The sequence below is a fragment of the Dysidea avara genome, chromosome 2 (assembly GCF_963678975.1).
Source record: "Dysidea avara chromosome 2, odDysAvar1.4, whole genome shotgun sequence".
Classification (NCBI taxonomy): Eukaryota; Metazoa; Porifera; class Demospongiae; order Dictyoceratida; family Dysideidae; genus Dysidea; species Dysidea avara.
In genome coordinates this window covers 33,015,382-33,032,248 of record NC_089273.1, presented here as the reverse complement: position 1 = coordinate 33,032,248, position 16,867 = coordinate 33,015,382, and the positions used below count along the sequence as shown (strand labels likewise).

The 16,867-nt window shown below is 38.7% G+C and overlaps 2 protein-coding genes and 1 long non-coding RNA gene across 7 annotated transcripts in view; 2 read left to right on the top strand and 1 right to left on the bottom strand.

Moving 5' to 3' along the window:
* The window catches only part of LOC136247096 (sentrin-specific protease 2-like), a 34,001-nt gene that overhangs the window by 4,469 nt on the left and 12,665 nt on the right, over positions 1-16,867 (top strand). For 3 of the 4 annotated variants that reach the window (XR_010697081.1, XR_010697082.1, XR_010697080.1), the window contains 3 exons: positions 17-280; positions 342-538; positions 594-654. Coding sequence is in view for 1 of the 4 variants with exons in the window: in XM_066038713.1 (XP_065894785.1) it covers positions 212-280; positions 342-389; positions 452-538; positions 594-662; positions 724-860; positions 920-975 (466 nt within the window). In the remaining 3 variants the exon portion in view is untranslated. Of the gene's footprint in view, positions 1-16; positions 281-341; positions 539-593; positions 663-723; positions 861-919; positions 976-16,867 lie in introns of those variants that run through there. The other variant, XM_066038713.1, reaches the window with a different exon arrangement.
* Positions 11,616-12,599, top strand: LOC136247098 (uncharacterized). Its single transcript, XR_010697083.1, has 2 exons — positions 11,616-12,285; positions 12,342-12,599. It is a non-coding gene; the product is annotated as an uncharacterized lncRNA (long non-coding RNA).
* LOC136247097 (uncharacterized) lies at positions 12,455-13,888 on the bottom strand. 2 transcript variants are annotated; one of them, XM_066038714.1, is made up of 3 exons: positions 13,662-13,888; positions 13,518-13,610; positions 12,455-13,463 (listed from the first exon to the last, which is right to left on the bottom strand). In XM_066038714.1, the coding sequence occupies exons 1-3, from the start codon at positions 13,816-13,818 to the stop codon at positions 12,904-12,906; spliced, it is 810 nt and encodes a 269-aa protein (XP_065894786.1). In that variant the 5' UTR covers positions 13,819-13,888; the 3' UTR covers positions 12,455-12,903. The 2 variants fall into 2 exon arrangements, with proteins under 2 accessions (XP_065894786.1, XP_065894787.1); XM_066038715.1 differs by having other exon boundaries at positions 12,455-13,460.

The window sequence follows — 16,867 nt, the reverse complement described above, 5'->3', positions numbered from 1 at the left end:
TGTGCCAATTTTACAGGCCAACAGACAGCCAGTATTCATTGTACTGACAGTACAAACATTTGGGTAGACCTTGATAAGTCTTCATGGTGGACACTGAAGCCAGAAATTAAAGATGTGGTATTGCACATACTAAGACTTTGTACATATCTATATTTCATTATTACAAGTTTATGATATATGGCGTGAAGCACAGCAAGGGATATTCGGGAAAATGGGGTCATCAGATATGATGGATGTGGATGTTTTTGCTCTATTCCCTGGCAACTGGCTTACAGACAAGGTAAAAAACCACACATGAGAGGGTTAAACTTATCTTATATCTTATGTGTATAACCCTATAGACAATCATTACATTTCTGAAGGTTGCTGCAATCTATTCCTCCAAATTGGTACATCTTACAAGTTACAAACATATGTGTTTAGTACTACCAAAATGGTATCTTGTATGCAGAATGGGAAGAAAGCCTTTGTTGCATTTTCCTTTTTGTACAACAACATGTGCCGTGACCTGGATTTGGCTAAAAAGTGGTATCGTAATGTAAGTAACACTATATTAGTAGCTACATGTACATTGTAACATCATGTTTGGTTAGGTTAACATTTGTGACTACAGTTTATGGGTAGTTCCAGTTAACATCAATCAGTCACACTGGATACTAGTGGTACAACTATGATTTTCTATATATTTCAGTTTGACATGTGCATGTATACGTACTCCCATAGGTATTGCACCCTGTTAAGAAGGAGTTGTGGCTGTATGATTCAGTGGCAAACACCCATCCCAATTGTGTTGTTTTGTTAAAGAATGGTTGGTTGCAAATACGGGAGTCACATGGAAAGATATTCATGCATTATCACAAGTAAGATGGCTACAGGTATATAGTAATAATAACAATTGATCAATATCGTTTTACCTCAGTACTCTGATATGCCACTGCAGACTAACAGCTGTGACTGTGGAATTTTGTTTGTATGGTAAGCAACTATATAATATGGCATTACAACTAGCATGTACTTTCAGTATGTCCTGCATGAAATGATGGAGAGAGCATTGTATTACTTTACTCAGGTACATATGTCATAGTATCAGAGTGGATTATAACAGTCGGCCATCGGACATTTACCGACCAATTGGCTTGAAGACTGCCCAATTACCTGCTGAACCAGTCAAGGATGGCCGACCGATTTCTGCTAAAAAAGATCGATATACTCTAATAGAACAGTCAGTGACTCTAATAGAGCAGTCGAACAGCTTTTAAAAAGGTGTACCTAAAAGGTTCAAAAAAGCGAAGAAAAAAAGTTGTCTCATTTCAGCAATCGAACCTGCACCTTTCAATGAAGTGCAATCTGCACCATCCTGCCACATGCTCACACACTATTTTAGTGTTTTCTAAAGGGGTTTTAAATGTCTTGCAGTTAAAACCATAACTGATATAGATACAAGTCACAAAACATCACATTGGATAATTTCATATCAAATCATCATAATGTTTTTACTACAGATTTATATGTATGTGGTTTAACAATGTAACAGTGCATGGCTGCTAAGGAGTTTGGGTGTCAAAATACTCACATCCAAGCTTTGAAAATCCAATTTTTGTTTTCAGGGGGTATGCCCCAACTTGGCATGCTTATGCATGCTGCTAAGCATTACAATGTCAGATCATGTCAGATCAACTTTGACTTTGATTTGACATAATGTCAGATCAACGAAGACTAGTTATAATCCTCTCTGCATAGTATGTCATGTACTACCATGCACCTTACAAGGGAACACAAATGAAATAAGGGAGTGGATGACATGGAAGATAGCCGAATACTGTTTACCAGGGTCCATTTAACTGTTGATGAATCTTGTGCATTATATAGAAAAACAATATAAGTCACACAAAAATGTTTGTTACTATGAACCGTAAATCATCTACTTGTTACTCCAAATACATAGTTCTAAGTCAAGACGCGTATCAGAAGAACAATTGCTAGACTCACCTTCCTATTCAAGATTATCAGGAACTCACTAGCAATACCTGATCATTGCTTACCGTCACCAACTCCAATGTCCTACACCCGTCCTCTCAAGCTAACTCAATTGCAAACAAGAGTTGATGTGTACAAATACTCCTTCCTCCCTCGAACAATTATTCAATGGAACTCCCTTCAAATTCCTGACATCGACACAATAGATCTTGAAACATTTAAGAATGCTGTAAGTAATATAATATGTGATTGTAATGCTCATTAGCGTGTTGCCCCTAGTGGGCTTTGCTAATTAACAATAATAATATCTGCAACGCGCCCCACGGCTCCACTCCGTCATAACTTGATCATCTGGTGTCACGTTGCAGTGTATCGATAATCCTGGTGAGATCACGTGATAGAGTTGGTGTCAACAGTTATTTGATGGCTCTTAGCGCCACCAATAATTGGTGTCAATAGTCACAGCCTATTTTTATACGTTATTCGGGGTGCGTTTCCTGTATCATTTTTTTTTGAATTCAATATATTATGGACTAGAAACACAAGTACATACTGAAAACTACGCCATACTACTACTTATTACCTAACTGTATATAATTTTTGCTTGTATCATTTTTAGGGATACCGTTTGTCCGTTTCGTCTCGCCCTCAAAAATATATCAGGCTTCACAGGTTCTTAAGTTGTAAGGTTGTGCAGGAATGTGATGGTGAGTGCTGCATCACAATTTAACACGAGGATTTAACATTCGGGTATACAGGTTGTGCCATAATAATTCGTACGACCTGTCCGCGTGACTCAATATTGCGCGATATGTGTGCGGGCCACCACTGAGCTGGTCATACTCCCTGTATGCTTATATAAAATGTGTACAAAGTCTATTCCGATAGGTTGGCGCTAATTAGTACCCAATCAGTGTACAGAGCCATGGTGGCCGGTGTAAATTAAATGCAGTTCTGTTCTTCACAGTGTATGTGTGTACAGTTATGGTTTGGGAGGTTGGAGGATCAGTTGACTTTACTTAAATAGAAAAAAAAATTAGGTAGCTATTTTGCAAAAACGTGTAAACAAATTCAGGTTCTCATAAAGATCAATAATCAGTACTACTTTTATTAACTGCAAGAGGCATTGTTAAACACCTGTATTGCATGATTTTGATGTCGACGATTGATCATTTGAAATATTCTGGATATCTTGGAACCATGACAAAGTGTCCATATCAGTAATGTGTCCTAATCTATTATTTTTGAAGATTTTTATAGCGTAGGTCGCCAATTATCAGCACCAGTTCATCTCGCAATTGTGATTCTTTAATTCATTGACATGAATTTCTAGTTTGAACCATTTACCAGAGCAGTCCTTCGTCTCTTAGCGAACCAAATTTTAATTATCTCACGTGAGTGAACGTATTGTTATAAGGAAAATCACAATGCGTATCATGTACCAATTATTGGCATGGGGTACCTATTATCGGCACCGGTACTTCTGTGATTGACCAATTATTAGAGCTGAGCGCGATAGTAGAAAATTCACTATCACGATAGATATTGAACACGATATGATAATAACTCGCAATGGCGGATCCAGGATGGGGCATTTGGGGCAAATGCCCCCCCCCCCCCCCCCCCCCCACTCACCTTGTGGAGGAGCCATATTTCTGATTAAAACACTAAACTTTATGCCAGGCAAGATCAGCTTATTAAACTCACGAAATAAACACATTTTACTAGCATTTATTACGAATTCTCCTGCTACTAAAGTGAACCAAAGTCAAACTAACTATGAAATGCGTCACCCAGCACCTTTGTGCGTACTAAGCGCCTCTAAAAATAATTATCGTGTTGCTGTTGTTTAAGAAAGACTTCACAGCCTTCTGCAAAGGCCAAAATGGTAAAAAATCAACAGTGAGATACTACTAAGAGGTGTATTATTTGCTGCTCCAAAAATGCAACAATTAACAAGATGATCTGGCCTATAAACGTGATTACCTACAAGTGACTTGCCCGTTTGTGCCCCTCCCCTTGCCAGGTCCTGGATCCGCCCCTGACTCGATAATTACACTTTGAATGATCTTCAGTCAAGTTTCAAGTATTCAATGCATGTTAAGCATAATTAACACCATCATAGATTACAATTTGCTTGGTTTTCTTGTAAGTGCACCAATTAGGTAATTAATTGCGTGGCGGCCGATATTTCTACAATTTTTGTTACAGCCTTGCAGCCAAACTTTTCCATGATAAAGCAAGCCAAGTAAATATAAAACAGCTAAGCCAGCTTCTCAAGCAGCATTTTTAGTGGAATTCTAGACCCTTCGCGAAGCGATCGACTAATTGCGTGGGCGGCCGATATTTATACACAGCTTGTCATAGCCTTGCAACCAAGCATATCGCGAATAAGCAAGCCTGAAGAGTTACAAAACAGTTAAATAAACTTGGTAACAATGTTTCTAGTAATCTTACATCAATATCGCGATAGTAAGCTATAATTATCATGTCGCGATATTGATTTCTTGATCGCGAGTATCGAACTATCGATATTATCGCTCAGCACTACCAATTATCGGCACAAAGTGTTTTTTGTATGTAACTCCATGATGCATTGTTGGTTCTTTGTGAAATTTTTATGGGAGGTGCAGTCCTTGGATAACTCCGTTACACAGAAGTTTTACAAAGATGAGGCCAGCTGTTCGAGAGATATTCAGGTTAGACGCAAAAGCATACTGGTTTTCAATATAAAATTATTTTACGCAATTCCATGGTTAACCAGCATAGCTTGTAAAATGAAAAAAAAAATTACCGAATGAAGACAGTTATAAGAAATGTTTTAGAGGGTATAACAGCCCATTGTGCAGGGGGGGGGGGGGAAGGGCTTTGGGGGCTGACGCCCCCCCTTCATATTTAGGCTTTACTTGATCAATATGCTGAGGATTACAATGAAACTTTGTCTTAGCATAATTATATGATCACTATTGTATTATTGTATTGTATTAATGCTTTACAGTGACCAGCACTGAAGGTCTACAGCAACATGTGCTGCAGCCTTAGGATTACCTAACCTAATTTCAAGGACTTAGACTTAGTGGCTTATAACTGAAAAGGTGTAACAGAAAAGGGGCCAAAGTAAGGAAAAAAATCCCTCCAACCCCAGGAATCGAACTGCAGGTCACCCAATGTCTAGTAATAATACAAATACTCATAAAACCACCTTATAATCATCTTTCTAAGGTATTATAAGTGGATTTATGCTAAATTTTATGCAACAAGGATCCGGATCAGCATTGGAGGTGTACAAGATTGAGATACTCTAATAGAGCAGTCAGCTAACTACTCTAATAGAACATTCACTGGAAACATGTAGTTGGTTCTGTTATAGAATTTTTCCAAATTTGCCTGCACCTATACATACAATGAAGTGCATTGGTCTGTTTAAAAGGCTTCATTCATCTACTTATGTAGTTACTATGTATGGCAATACTTAATTCAAGTACACAATTTTCATTGAAAATGCTCTCAGATTCAATCTTGTATTGTTCAAATTTCAAAATTTTCCACTTTCAACATTATTATTCTAACATGCACCTATTCAGTGTTGTGCAATTGTGAGAGGGGTGCATCATGTACTTGGTTATCTGTACCTACCCAAACTTTTCCGTTAGCAAAATGCTTCAGAGAGCCATACCTATAATCTAAAGGCATGCAGTATGTAAAATATCTACAGGCAGAAAATATTATGAATTTTATGTGCAAATGTCTCCAAATTGCAGTATTTTAGCATCTATTTTTCAAAATTTTCCTGGGGGGGATGCCACCAGACCCCCCTAGTTCCAGCATGCTTCACATGCTGGAAAATGTGCTTTGCACACCTCTACCCAAGAGATTAGTACCTTGGGTTAGCCCCCCCTTTCATAAATCCTAGATCCGCCTCTGTTGTGGTACTGGGTAGCCTCCATCGTAGATCCTTTACACCCTATGCCTCCATATATGTGACCAAGCCTGCAAAAATAGGGCATGTGGGCACACAAAATTTGCCTACTTTTTCAAGCTTTCATGACTCATAACTTTTTGTGTGGTTATCATGTGACCATGTAATTTTTAGCACTTATAAAACATTTAGTTGGCTGTATAATACAAATGACAGAATGCAAATATTTCATTGTATTACTGATATATGATTTGTTATGCGATAGGGTGTAGTTTGTGCCCACATGCCCTATTTTCGCAGGACCAGTCACATATTGTGTAGCCACTATACCTTACAAGTGCTGATACTTGGTACCTGCTGATAATTGGTGACGTATGCTACTATCAAAAAGGGACTGTGAACTATGTAATTGTCAAGGTGTTCAACATTGTGTTAATCATGTGCCATTTATGTCCAGTGCAAATATTGATGTAGAATCACAATAGAACTACACGTGTCCTTGTTTTGCAGTGTTATTGTGTCTGTATGTGCATATCTGTGTGTCATAAACACGTGCATACATCTTTTATGAGGATGTAGAGAAACTTTGGCACTGGCAAAATTTGGTGATTTTAGGATCATGAATTTGTACATGTCCCATCTAGATATTTTGCTTGTGAGGAAAATAACTGCTCTTTGTGGCTCACTTAGAGTTAATGTTAACTCTTATTAGAAGTCTATTTTACAATATAACTGTTGCTGATGGAATCAAGAAATCTTTTAAGTAACTTTGCACCACCAAGGACCATTGGGCCATCTAACTAGAGTCTTGCCAGTGCCATAGACTACAATGAAGACACCACTCATGGTAATCTGTTATACCTGGTGTTGCCTAATCTATAAGTCTTGTAATGATATGTTCAAGCACCCTATTTGTAATTCTAGTTTCACAATTCAACAGCAATCATAAAAACATCCATTATGCTGATTTGTAGCTAAAATATATGGTAAAATGTATTAGTCACTATTATGCAAGATAAACACTTGCAAGGGTGATTATATATTTAATGTTGAGTAAACTTGGCATTGTTTGCTCTTGATTGGTTAAAGCTAGCTTGTTTGGGATGGTATATTAAGTGCTGCACTTTACCTCTGATGGGATGTGGTGAGAACACCCAGGGTGTCATTCTGTGAATAAAATCCCGCAATTAAAATTTTTTTGGTGGTTACGTTATAAGTACAAATTGCTACTTACATAAAGTGTATAGAGAGAAGCAAGTAAGCCTATCTGTATTCTTGTTTGATTACTGTATTTCACAGGTTATGTGTATTTCCCAATTAACCATGCATAACATACAGGCCAAGATGAAAATAGCTCCACCCACACAAAGCTTCGGAAATTAATAGAAAAGTGCCTAGTGTTATTGTAACACCCTATGACTGTGCATCTAACATTCTAGGGGTGTACCCATAGCACTTTTGGAGTGCTGCCTGACACTCCCATAGCTCTTTAGTAGTGCTGTCTAACACTCTAGGGGTGTATCCATAACACCTTTACGTAGCACCTCAGGGTGCTATATTTAAACATGCAACTGAGCACCCTTTAAAGGTGCTAGTACAACACCCATATTTTAACAGTGTACTGAGCCTACATGTGGTATCCTCTAACCTTGGAGTCTAGACAAAATGTAGTTGCTGCTGTACCATATCCAGGGTACTTAGCTTGGGTGGCTGTAGCGTTCCACATTGAACATGGACTATAGTGTGACCTACCAGGTGTGACATTCCAGATATAGTAATATGGCTATTAACAAAACAAGGGAGTATGCTTTGCTAACAATTCGACAAATTTTATTTCACCAATAATGATATTTTGTTTAATTCGCCAAACTTTCCCTCCACCAGAGTGTCCCTCTGTATGCTATGTGTGTAGTGATGTGAGGCAGCATATAGCCAAGTGGCTAGAGCATCGGCCTGGTAATCAAAAGGTTCCCGGTTTGATGCTCAGTTAAGCCAAATTGGTGTTGTTGTTTCCTTGAGCAAGAAACTTTACTCACATTGCTCCAGGAAAACAACCCACCTGTTTAAATGGGGACCTGGTGGCCTGTTGTCAACTGGGAAAACAACCCACCCAGCTATAACATCAATGGGTACCTGGTATTAACTGGGGAAACAAATGCCAACTGTCCATGTCTCACACAGCGGGTGAAGGTCAAGGTGAGACTTCGGGTGCCCACACCTTCACCTGTGGGACATGGTACAGCCTTCTGCGGGTTACTAGTCCTGCCCCAGGAGGATTATCCTGTACTGACTCATAGCACCTGAGTAGTGCACAGGTGTCCCAGTGCTGGTTCACTGAGTAGGCATGACCATGCTATCAAGACAGCTGAAGGCCTTGCTTTGCTTTGCGTATGTAGTGAGTGCGTGTGTGCTTTGTGTATGTAGTGTGTGCGTGCGTGCGTGAGTGCATGCATACGTGCGTGTCAGTGTGTATATATGTGTGTGTGTGTATGTATACTAAAGATGTAACGATATATCGCATATCGTATCGTATTAGGACAATATCGCTGTATCGATACAAAGTCAAACCATATCGATATATCACGTATCGTGATATATCGACATATCGTGACTTGTTAACATAGCTGACAATCAAATTATTGTACATTGTGGTTAAACTGAATAGTATGTAGTACTTCTCAAAGAAAAATTAGCTCACTTATTTCTTTTTAAAAAGCAAAAACAACATAGACCATTGCTTAGACTTCACTTTGTATCGTACAATATATCGCTGTATTATGATACACCAGAGGCAATATATCGATACGTCTAAACACTGTACCGTTGCAACTCTAATGTATACACGATTGCAGAATGTAATGGGATATATTTGTGTGCAATGCCACATGGTGTGAGGGCCTGAATCATACAGTACAGTAGTACTGTATATTAGGGATCATGGAGATTTGGGTTTTCTAGCCAAAAAACTCACCCAAAAACCAGCTTCACAACTCCACCTTGGCAGTATTGGTTAGGTATAACCAAGCCCAAAAGTGCCTTCAGTATGATCCTAAAGGCTTCCAATAAATTGTAAAGAGTTTTTTTTTTTAATTATACAATGGAATTTTCTACTGGCTAACTGCCTGTCTGCCTGCCTGATGCCTTCAGGCAAGCATAACTCGATAACGGCTAAGGCTACGGGCTTGATTTTTTCACTGTTCGACATCGCTTCATCCCGAGACGTGCCTTTTGGCATACTGCAGTACGTACAATGTATGCATCATGAACTTACCTTTGTCCTCCTTTGTGTCCCATTTCTTTTTGCTTACAGCCAAAGGTGTCGATTCACGGTAGCGCGATGCATGTTTCCCTTCAGTACGTTTGTAAACGTGAATCGTCCGTATTTTCCGTGGTGACTGGACTGATTGCAGGGATGATTCTAACACTGTTCTTCGTTTGTAATGCTGTGTAATGGGCTGAACATAGCTGAAAGCGAAGCGCAATATAGCCGCTACACTTACGAGGCAGTAATTGTTGGTGGGGGCGCGCGAATCATCGTATTTTCGTGGTGACTGCATTGTTGCAGAGGGACTTCTTTTACTGTTTTTCGTCTGTGGCGCTGTGTATTGGGCTGAACATAGCTGAAATCGAAGGGTAATGGCCACTGTACTTTCGAAGCAGTTTGTGATAGCTGGGGCGCGCGTTCAGACGAAACCAATAATTCTGGTGTCATCCTTTCTTTTGATGTGGTATGCGTGGGTTCACCAGTCATAATAATGTTACAAAAAAGTAAATAAACAAGTTAAAGGAAAAATTTTTAATTTTAAGTTCGATTAGGGATTATAGAAAAAAAAGTAGGGAAACAAGAGAGGTTACCTACACCTCCAGATGTACTAGTGAACATTTAATCCCTACTTCAGTCTTGGTCTTGGGTATAGACTGGATTAGGGATTAAATGTTCACTAGTATAACTGGAGGTGTAGGCAACCTCCCTTGTTTCCCAACTTTTTTTCTATGATCCCTTATTGAAAAATTTCTAATTTTTCCTTTGACTTGTTATTACTAGCCATTAGTCACTGTGTTATTGAGTCTGTGTTATAACACATGCATGATCACTAGTTGAGAGAACCAGGACAGTGGCCTTCATCTCTGCTTGCCTGACAAAGTCATAAATCCAGTCTTCTTTCCATATGCTATAATTGTACATTAAAGCACTGTGCATTGCCACAAGTGTGACGGTATATGGATAATAAAGTACAAGGAGTGCTGCCTAGATGCTAATAAAGCACAAGGTGAAGCCGAGTGCTTTATTAGTATCAAGGCCAAGTGTTGAGTGCTTATTTTATTTGTATTACATGAGTAATAAACTATTTTTGGAAACTTTCAAGTGGAGTAAAGCCCAATACATGAAACACAGTAACATTAATTTGTGTAATAATCTAACTTCAGTAATTTAGTATGGACTAAAATTGTTGATTATTGTATGAGCAGAAATTTTGGCGCAGAATTAAAATTGGTGATTTGGAGGACAATTACAAAATCACCAAATTAAAATCTTGCCATAAGTCAATTCCATTGTTACGGATGTACATTCACACACTTCCTCTGCTTACTCTATTATTACACAATATTGTTTGACCATACTAATATCACATCGACATACATACCTGTGCCATACCTTTATCATAGTACGTTGTAAAAGTATTATGCTTACTTGGGAAAAAGATAATATTAAGTGTTACGGATGTATGCAGGAACTTGCTCAAAACTCCAACACTAATCCGACAAGTGAATGTGTTACAACATAATACTCTCATTAGTACCTTGATGTATTATTTTGAAATACGTCAAGCAATTAACCAATAAAATTTGTTTGTCAGGGTCCCAGATAAAAGTCTGTAACACTAATCTGATTGGCTAAAATAGTGTTGAATGTCTGGCTTGACGATTAGTGTTTCCATAGTGATATATGTCTATAGAAACATATATGGTTGCTTAGCAATGGTTGCTAGGTAACTGTTTCTGAGGTAAATGCCACTTTGGGACCATAGCAGTGATTGCTAAGTGTGCTTGGTGTTTTGCAGTGGTTATTTTTTAAATTGCTGTTGCTTAGTAATGGTTGCTATGGTTGGCAGATTAATTTGTAATAGAAAGGATGGCTGTGGTATTAAAGATTAATAGTTGTCGCATATAGTATTCGGCTTTGCCTCACACTATTTTACTCCTTCCTATTTACAATGCTTGCACTATTAATCCTGAATACCACAGCCATCCGTCCTATTGCATATACCAAGATTAAAACTTTGATATTCTGTGAGCTATCAGGGGTATATTCAACAAAGTTTATTGAAGATATTTTCACCATAGAGATGGCTTTATAATTAAGTGCAAGAGAACTATGTTTCTTATTTCATATGATATCATCTGCTTTATGGTGTTATGGATGTACAAATTTTATGTTACGGACATACAGTTCTGATTTCAGTTTGCTTATAAGATAGATTTATATACTTAATGCTTAGTGAGGACTTGTACAGTACATGTTGAACAGCATGAACAGTATGTAAACATGATAAACAGATGGTGTGTATAGCTGTACTACAAGTACAGGCTGTATACATACAGCTCCACATAGTACTAACAAAAACAGTACCCTTCTGTGTCTTTGATACTGCTATTTTTTGGAAGGGGAGGGGGATTGATTAGATGTTTAACCCTTAAACACGCAAAGGCCATTATAATGGCCCTATTATTTATTACACCGAAAACGCACGAAAGTTTATGCTTACTTTCGCGAAAATAATCGCGCGTCTTTACAAGGCTGTATCTCTGAAAACCCTCGACGTATCAACTTGAAACTTGGCACACAGATGGTGGGTACCCTGGGGTTTACCCATCGTGACTATCAATTGTTTATCATTAATGCTTTTCTATTTATCCGAAGTAATATGCGCATAACTTGGAAATAACCGTCATGGTAGGTGGCTCCGTTGGCGATTCACCTCAATACTTGGTGTCGAGAAAGAGTTGTACCCTTGATACAAGGTGGTGAAATTCCATGGACATAGCTGCAACTCTCAGGTATTTATGAATTTTAGAAAAAACTTGTGGTATTCACACAATTGTGCGAAGTAACCGCACGTCTTTACACGACTGTAACTGTGAAAATCCTTGATGTATCAGCTTGTAATTTGGTACACAGACGGTGGATAACCTGGGGTTTATCCAATATTATTATGTTTTTATCAATAATACTTCTCCATTTATCCACAGCAATACACGCATCATTTGGAAATAATCATCATGGTAGGCAGCTCCTCTGTCCATTCGCCTCAACACTTGGTATTTAGAAAGGGTGGTACCCTTGATACAAGGTGGTGAAATTCCAGTGACATAGCTACAACTCTCAGGTAGTTGTGAATTGAAAAAAAATTGTCGCATTCTCATAATTATTTTTACCCTGTAGGCATGTAACAAAGAACTCCAACACAATCACTGCGGCGTTTCAACGTGCTGCCAAGACGTATTCTGGTGACTGGTCAATCAAATACCAACAGCAATCCATTTTATCATGCACTGTTCATCAAACATAAAGTATTATTATTAGCATTAGAATTTGAAAAACTTTTCAAACATAAAATGTACATGAAATATATACACTAAAGAGCTGGGATCTTTACTCAGTAAAGGGTTTGCCTCATTTAGAAACCACCGATCCAAGTGATTTCAGAGAAAAAAAAACAATTGTGGAAAAACCTGAATTACAAACAGCTCTGTACATAACTAAACAGATAATACTGTCAACACATCTAAACTATATACATTGGCTGAACCTGTAAAAAGTCTAAGACACAGTAAATAGCATACACCCCTTATTTATTTATAGTTTTCCTTGGTGTGGTATATCTTAAAACAAGTTTCAAGGCACAAATGAACCATTCCACAATTTACGCAGCCATACTTAGTACGTTTTCTATGTGTCTTCCGGTCAGAACACACTGCACAGTCACCGTCAGTCCCAAGGTTCTCTATGAAATGGCGTTCCTCAAGCCTCGCAGGCGATTGAGGTGGAAGAGCCTGTGATTGACGTCCTCCATGCTGGAGTGAGCTATGTTGACATAAAAGTTTAGTAGCCAGTTGCTCCCTAAAGCTTTTGATGGTCTACGATCATTCACAGGTGTGAAACAGCACTCTAGAGTATAAGGATTATCGATAGCCAAATCCCTACCCCTACTGGTACCTCTACCCCTACCAGTACCTTTCCTCCTACCTCGACTAGGCACAAGATCCATTGGAGACACAGTTCCCCTACCCCTTCCTCTACCTCTCCCTCTATTTCTACCAGACAAAGGATCAGATGGAGATGGTGAGTAGTCCCTGCCTCTATCACTAGGTGAAAATGGGGCATGTGGAGAAGAACGAGAGCGCAGGGAAGAACTAACAGGAGAGCCATGGTAAGCCACAGGAGAACCACTACAGGGGTATTCAGTTTCCAGGCTACCCATCCCACCGTCACTCACTCCACTATGTAGCCCAGATGGTCCAGGATGGCTTGACTCATCATGACCTTCACAATATCTCACATCTGCTATTAGAAGAAGAAGCAGGACTCAAGTTATAAAACATGTGAAAAGCATTATACCTTCATAATCATCGTTAGTTTCTTCCTCGATGTCTTCTTCGTCCTTGCTGAACACTTCCTCACGATCATTTTCTTCCACATCGCCATAATCATCTATAATGGCAGGCGAAGTGATAGGACCGATTCATCTGTCCGCCATTTTACCGTCTTGTTCCCTGGTAAGCCTATCAAGGACAAAAGAGTCTTCTCCATGGACAAAAGAGTCTTCTCCATGGACAAAAGAGTCCTCTTCGTCCGAGTTGTTCCAGTCATCGTCGGTGTCGCTATAGAAAAGTTGATCAACAACAGTATTTTCATCCATATCTCGCTTATCTTTAATCACAGCACATAGTTCTTGAGCTCGAATTAAAGCCCAGAAACGTGGCTTTCCGTTGCACTAAACCGTTTCATGATCACGTAATCCGCGCGCACCTCCGTGCCAAATATGGAGGGCCACTTAAATGGCCCTTGCGATTTCAGTGCAATATTTCGTAAATTCGCGTGCGCGTTTACATGAGTGACATTTGAAGCACAATACAGCATAGTGAGGCTTGTGCATGTACATATATAGTCTATTCCATTGTTATGGATGTACATTTACAGTTTGTATGCATCACTGTTTTATACTTACATCGCTGAAAGAAACATTTCTGATATAACTTTACAACAGGGTGTTGTAAATAGGTTTTTACAAATTTCAACTGGTCAAGAAAGGGTCAGTATTTAGTGTAACAGATGTGGTGAACATTCAGAGCAAAGCAGTACCATATGTCCGTAACGCATATACACACTTAAGTTTTTGTGGCGGCAGATACACACTTAAAGAACAGCTTGCACTAGTGTTACAGACGCACAGCTTATTTGCACGTCCGTAATGTGAATGGATACCATGTGGAAACCCGTTTCTGAATGTTGCATAATAGCTTTACGATGATAAGCTTTGTTTCTTCTGCATGTCAACAATAAAGTGGATTAACTGAGTTCAACTGTATTTAGCATGTGGTCATAGAATTCGAAGGCAAATAATACTGGAATGACCATAGAAATTCTTCCAGATCCACTAGAATCAATTGATAGCAACCTTGTTTTCAGTCACCTTACCACACTCTTTTGATGGTAAATTGAAAGTGCCAGACAACAAATAAATTCAGTATTCAGGTGATTTTTATTGTAGATCAGTGTTTCTGTGCGTTACCGGCTGTTTGGCGGTGACTGGAATCACTGGATGTATGTATCCTAGTATCCTATTGGTTGTGGTACGTAGTATCCGATCATGATTTGCTTTTTTAGGAAGGATACCAACAGCTGTACAACACGCATTAGGACACTGTCATTTCAACCAATGCTCTGATATATTCAAAGAGGAGATGGTCCCTCTAAAAGGGAATAAACCCCAGATTAATCTACCAAGTTTTAGAATTTCCATGTACTTTATAGCAGTCCTAAACATTAAAACATGATTTTAGCAATAATTTTTGAAAAGCGTGAAAATTGAATCGACTAACATGACCTTATCATTTGGAATTTCTGCCCTTTTAAGTTGTAAAGTGTCGAAATAGCAAAAATTTTGCATCAAAAGATGGTTCCTCATAATACCGCCGTTATTTAGCTGTGTTTTGGCCAAAAATTTTTGTTCAGTAGTAATAATTGACACTATAAAGCATTAGTGCTGGGCTATATACACTATATTTATCGTTTATGATATTAATACCAGTGTGCATACCAGAATGTCAATCAACATACAATCATGTCGTTGAGTGGTACTGTTATGCTTTGAGCAGACATCCCTATGGGATTAGTAGCATTTTAATGCTTGTAAAGTGGTGACCACATGCTCTGCCCTGAATACACTCTGTGGTTTCCTGTATTGTGGTCACCCACAATACATAATATAGTAAACAAATTTTGTGGTTAAGTTGCAGTACCAGCCTACTTGTAGCAAGTTGTGACTATGTATTTAAAACCTGTAGACCACTAGTAGCTTTTCTTTGTAGGATGACACCTTACCACCCTCTTTGCTTCTCTAATCTCTTGTCTCTTACTTTTTATTATGAATTTGATGATACACCGTAATATTGTGATATTTGGTGTACATGATAATTTTATCTAATCCAAAACAGCCAAGCTGTAGAAAAAGAGTGTGGCCCTGAGAAAGGCTATGGTGAAAAAAGATGTGAAATCCAAGGTGGCGGCCAAGAAATGGCTGTGATGGTAGGTTAATGGTAAAAATTTTAACAATGACAAGTCAGGTGAATTTTGTGCCAAGACCAAGCGGCACCAAATTCACCTGAATTGTTGTTATTAAAATTTTTACCATTAACCTACCATCACAGCCATTTCTTGGCCGCCACCTTGGATTTCACATCTTTTTTCACCATAGCCTTTCTCAAGGCCGCACTCTTTTTTTACAGCTTGGCTGTTTTGGATTAGATTTCACTTCTTTTTGTATTTGTATACCCCAAAGCCGGCCTATGGCCGGCTTTAGGGCTTTTTAACCTGTCATTTTTTCTTTACTACAGGAAGAAGAAAAGATGAAGCAGGGTGATTTCTTTGTAGCTAACCTCTCTGCAAAATGATCCTTCTAGCTGATCTCTCTACCGGATGACTTGTTTGTAGCTGAACTCTCTACAGGGTGATTTGTTTGTAGCTGAACTCTCTACAAGGTGCTTCTTCTAGCTGATCTTTCTACAGGGTGATTTGTTTGTAGCTGAATTCTCTACAGGGCAATTTGTTTGCAGTTGAACTCTGTACATGGTAATTTCTTTGTAGCTGAACTCTCTACAATGTAACTTCTTCTAGCTGAACTCTCTACAGGGTGACTTGTTTCTAGCTGATCTCTCTACAATGTAACTTCTTCTAGCTGAACTCTCTACAGGGTGACTTGTTTGTAGCTGAACTCTCTACAGGGTGATTTGTTTGTAGCTGAACTCTCTACAGGGTAACTTCTTCTAGCTGATCTTTCTACAAGGTGATTTGTCTGTAGCTGAATTCTCTACAGGGAAATTTGTTTGCTACTGAACTCTCTACGTGGTAGTTTCTTTAGTAGCTGAACTCTCTACAATGTAACTTCTTCTAGCTGAACTCTCTACAGGGTGACTTGTTTCTAGCTGATCTCTCTACAGGGTGACTTATTTCTAGCTGAACTCTCTACAGGGTGATTTGTTTGTAGCTGAACTCTCTACAAGGTAACTTCTTCTATCTGATCTTTCTACAGGGTGATTTGTTTGTAGCTGAATTCTCTACAGGGCAATTTGTTTGAGGGTTGAACTCTGTACATGGTAATTTCTTTGTAGCTGAACTCTCTAAAATGTAACTTCTTCTAGCTGAACTCTCTACATGGTGACTTGTTTCTAGCTGATCTCTCTACAATT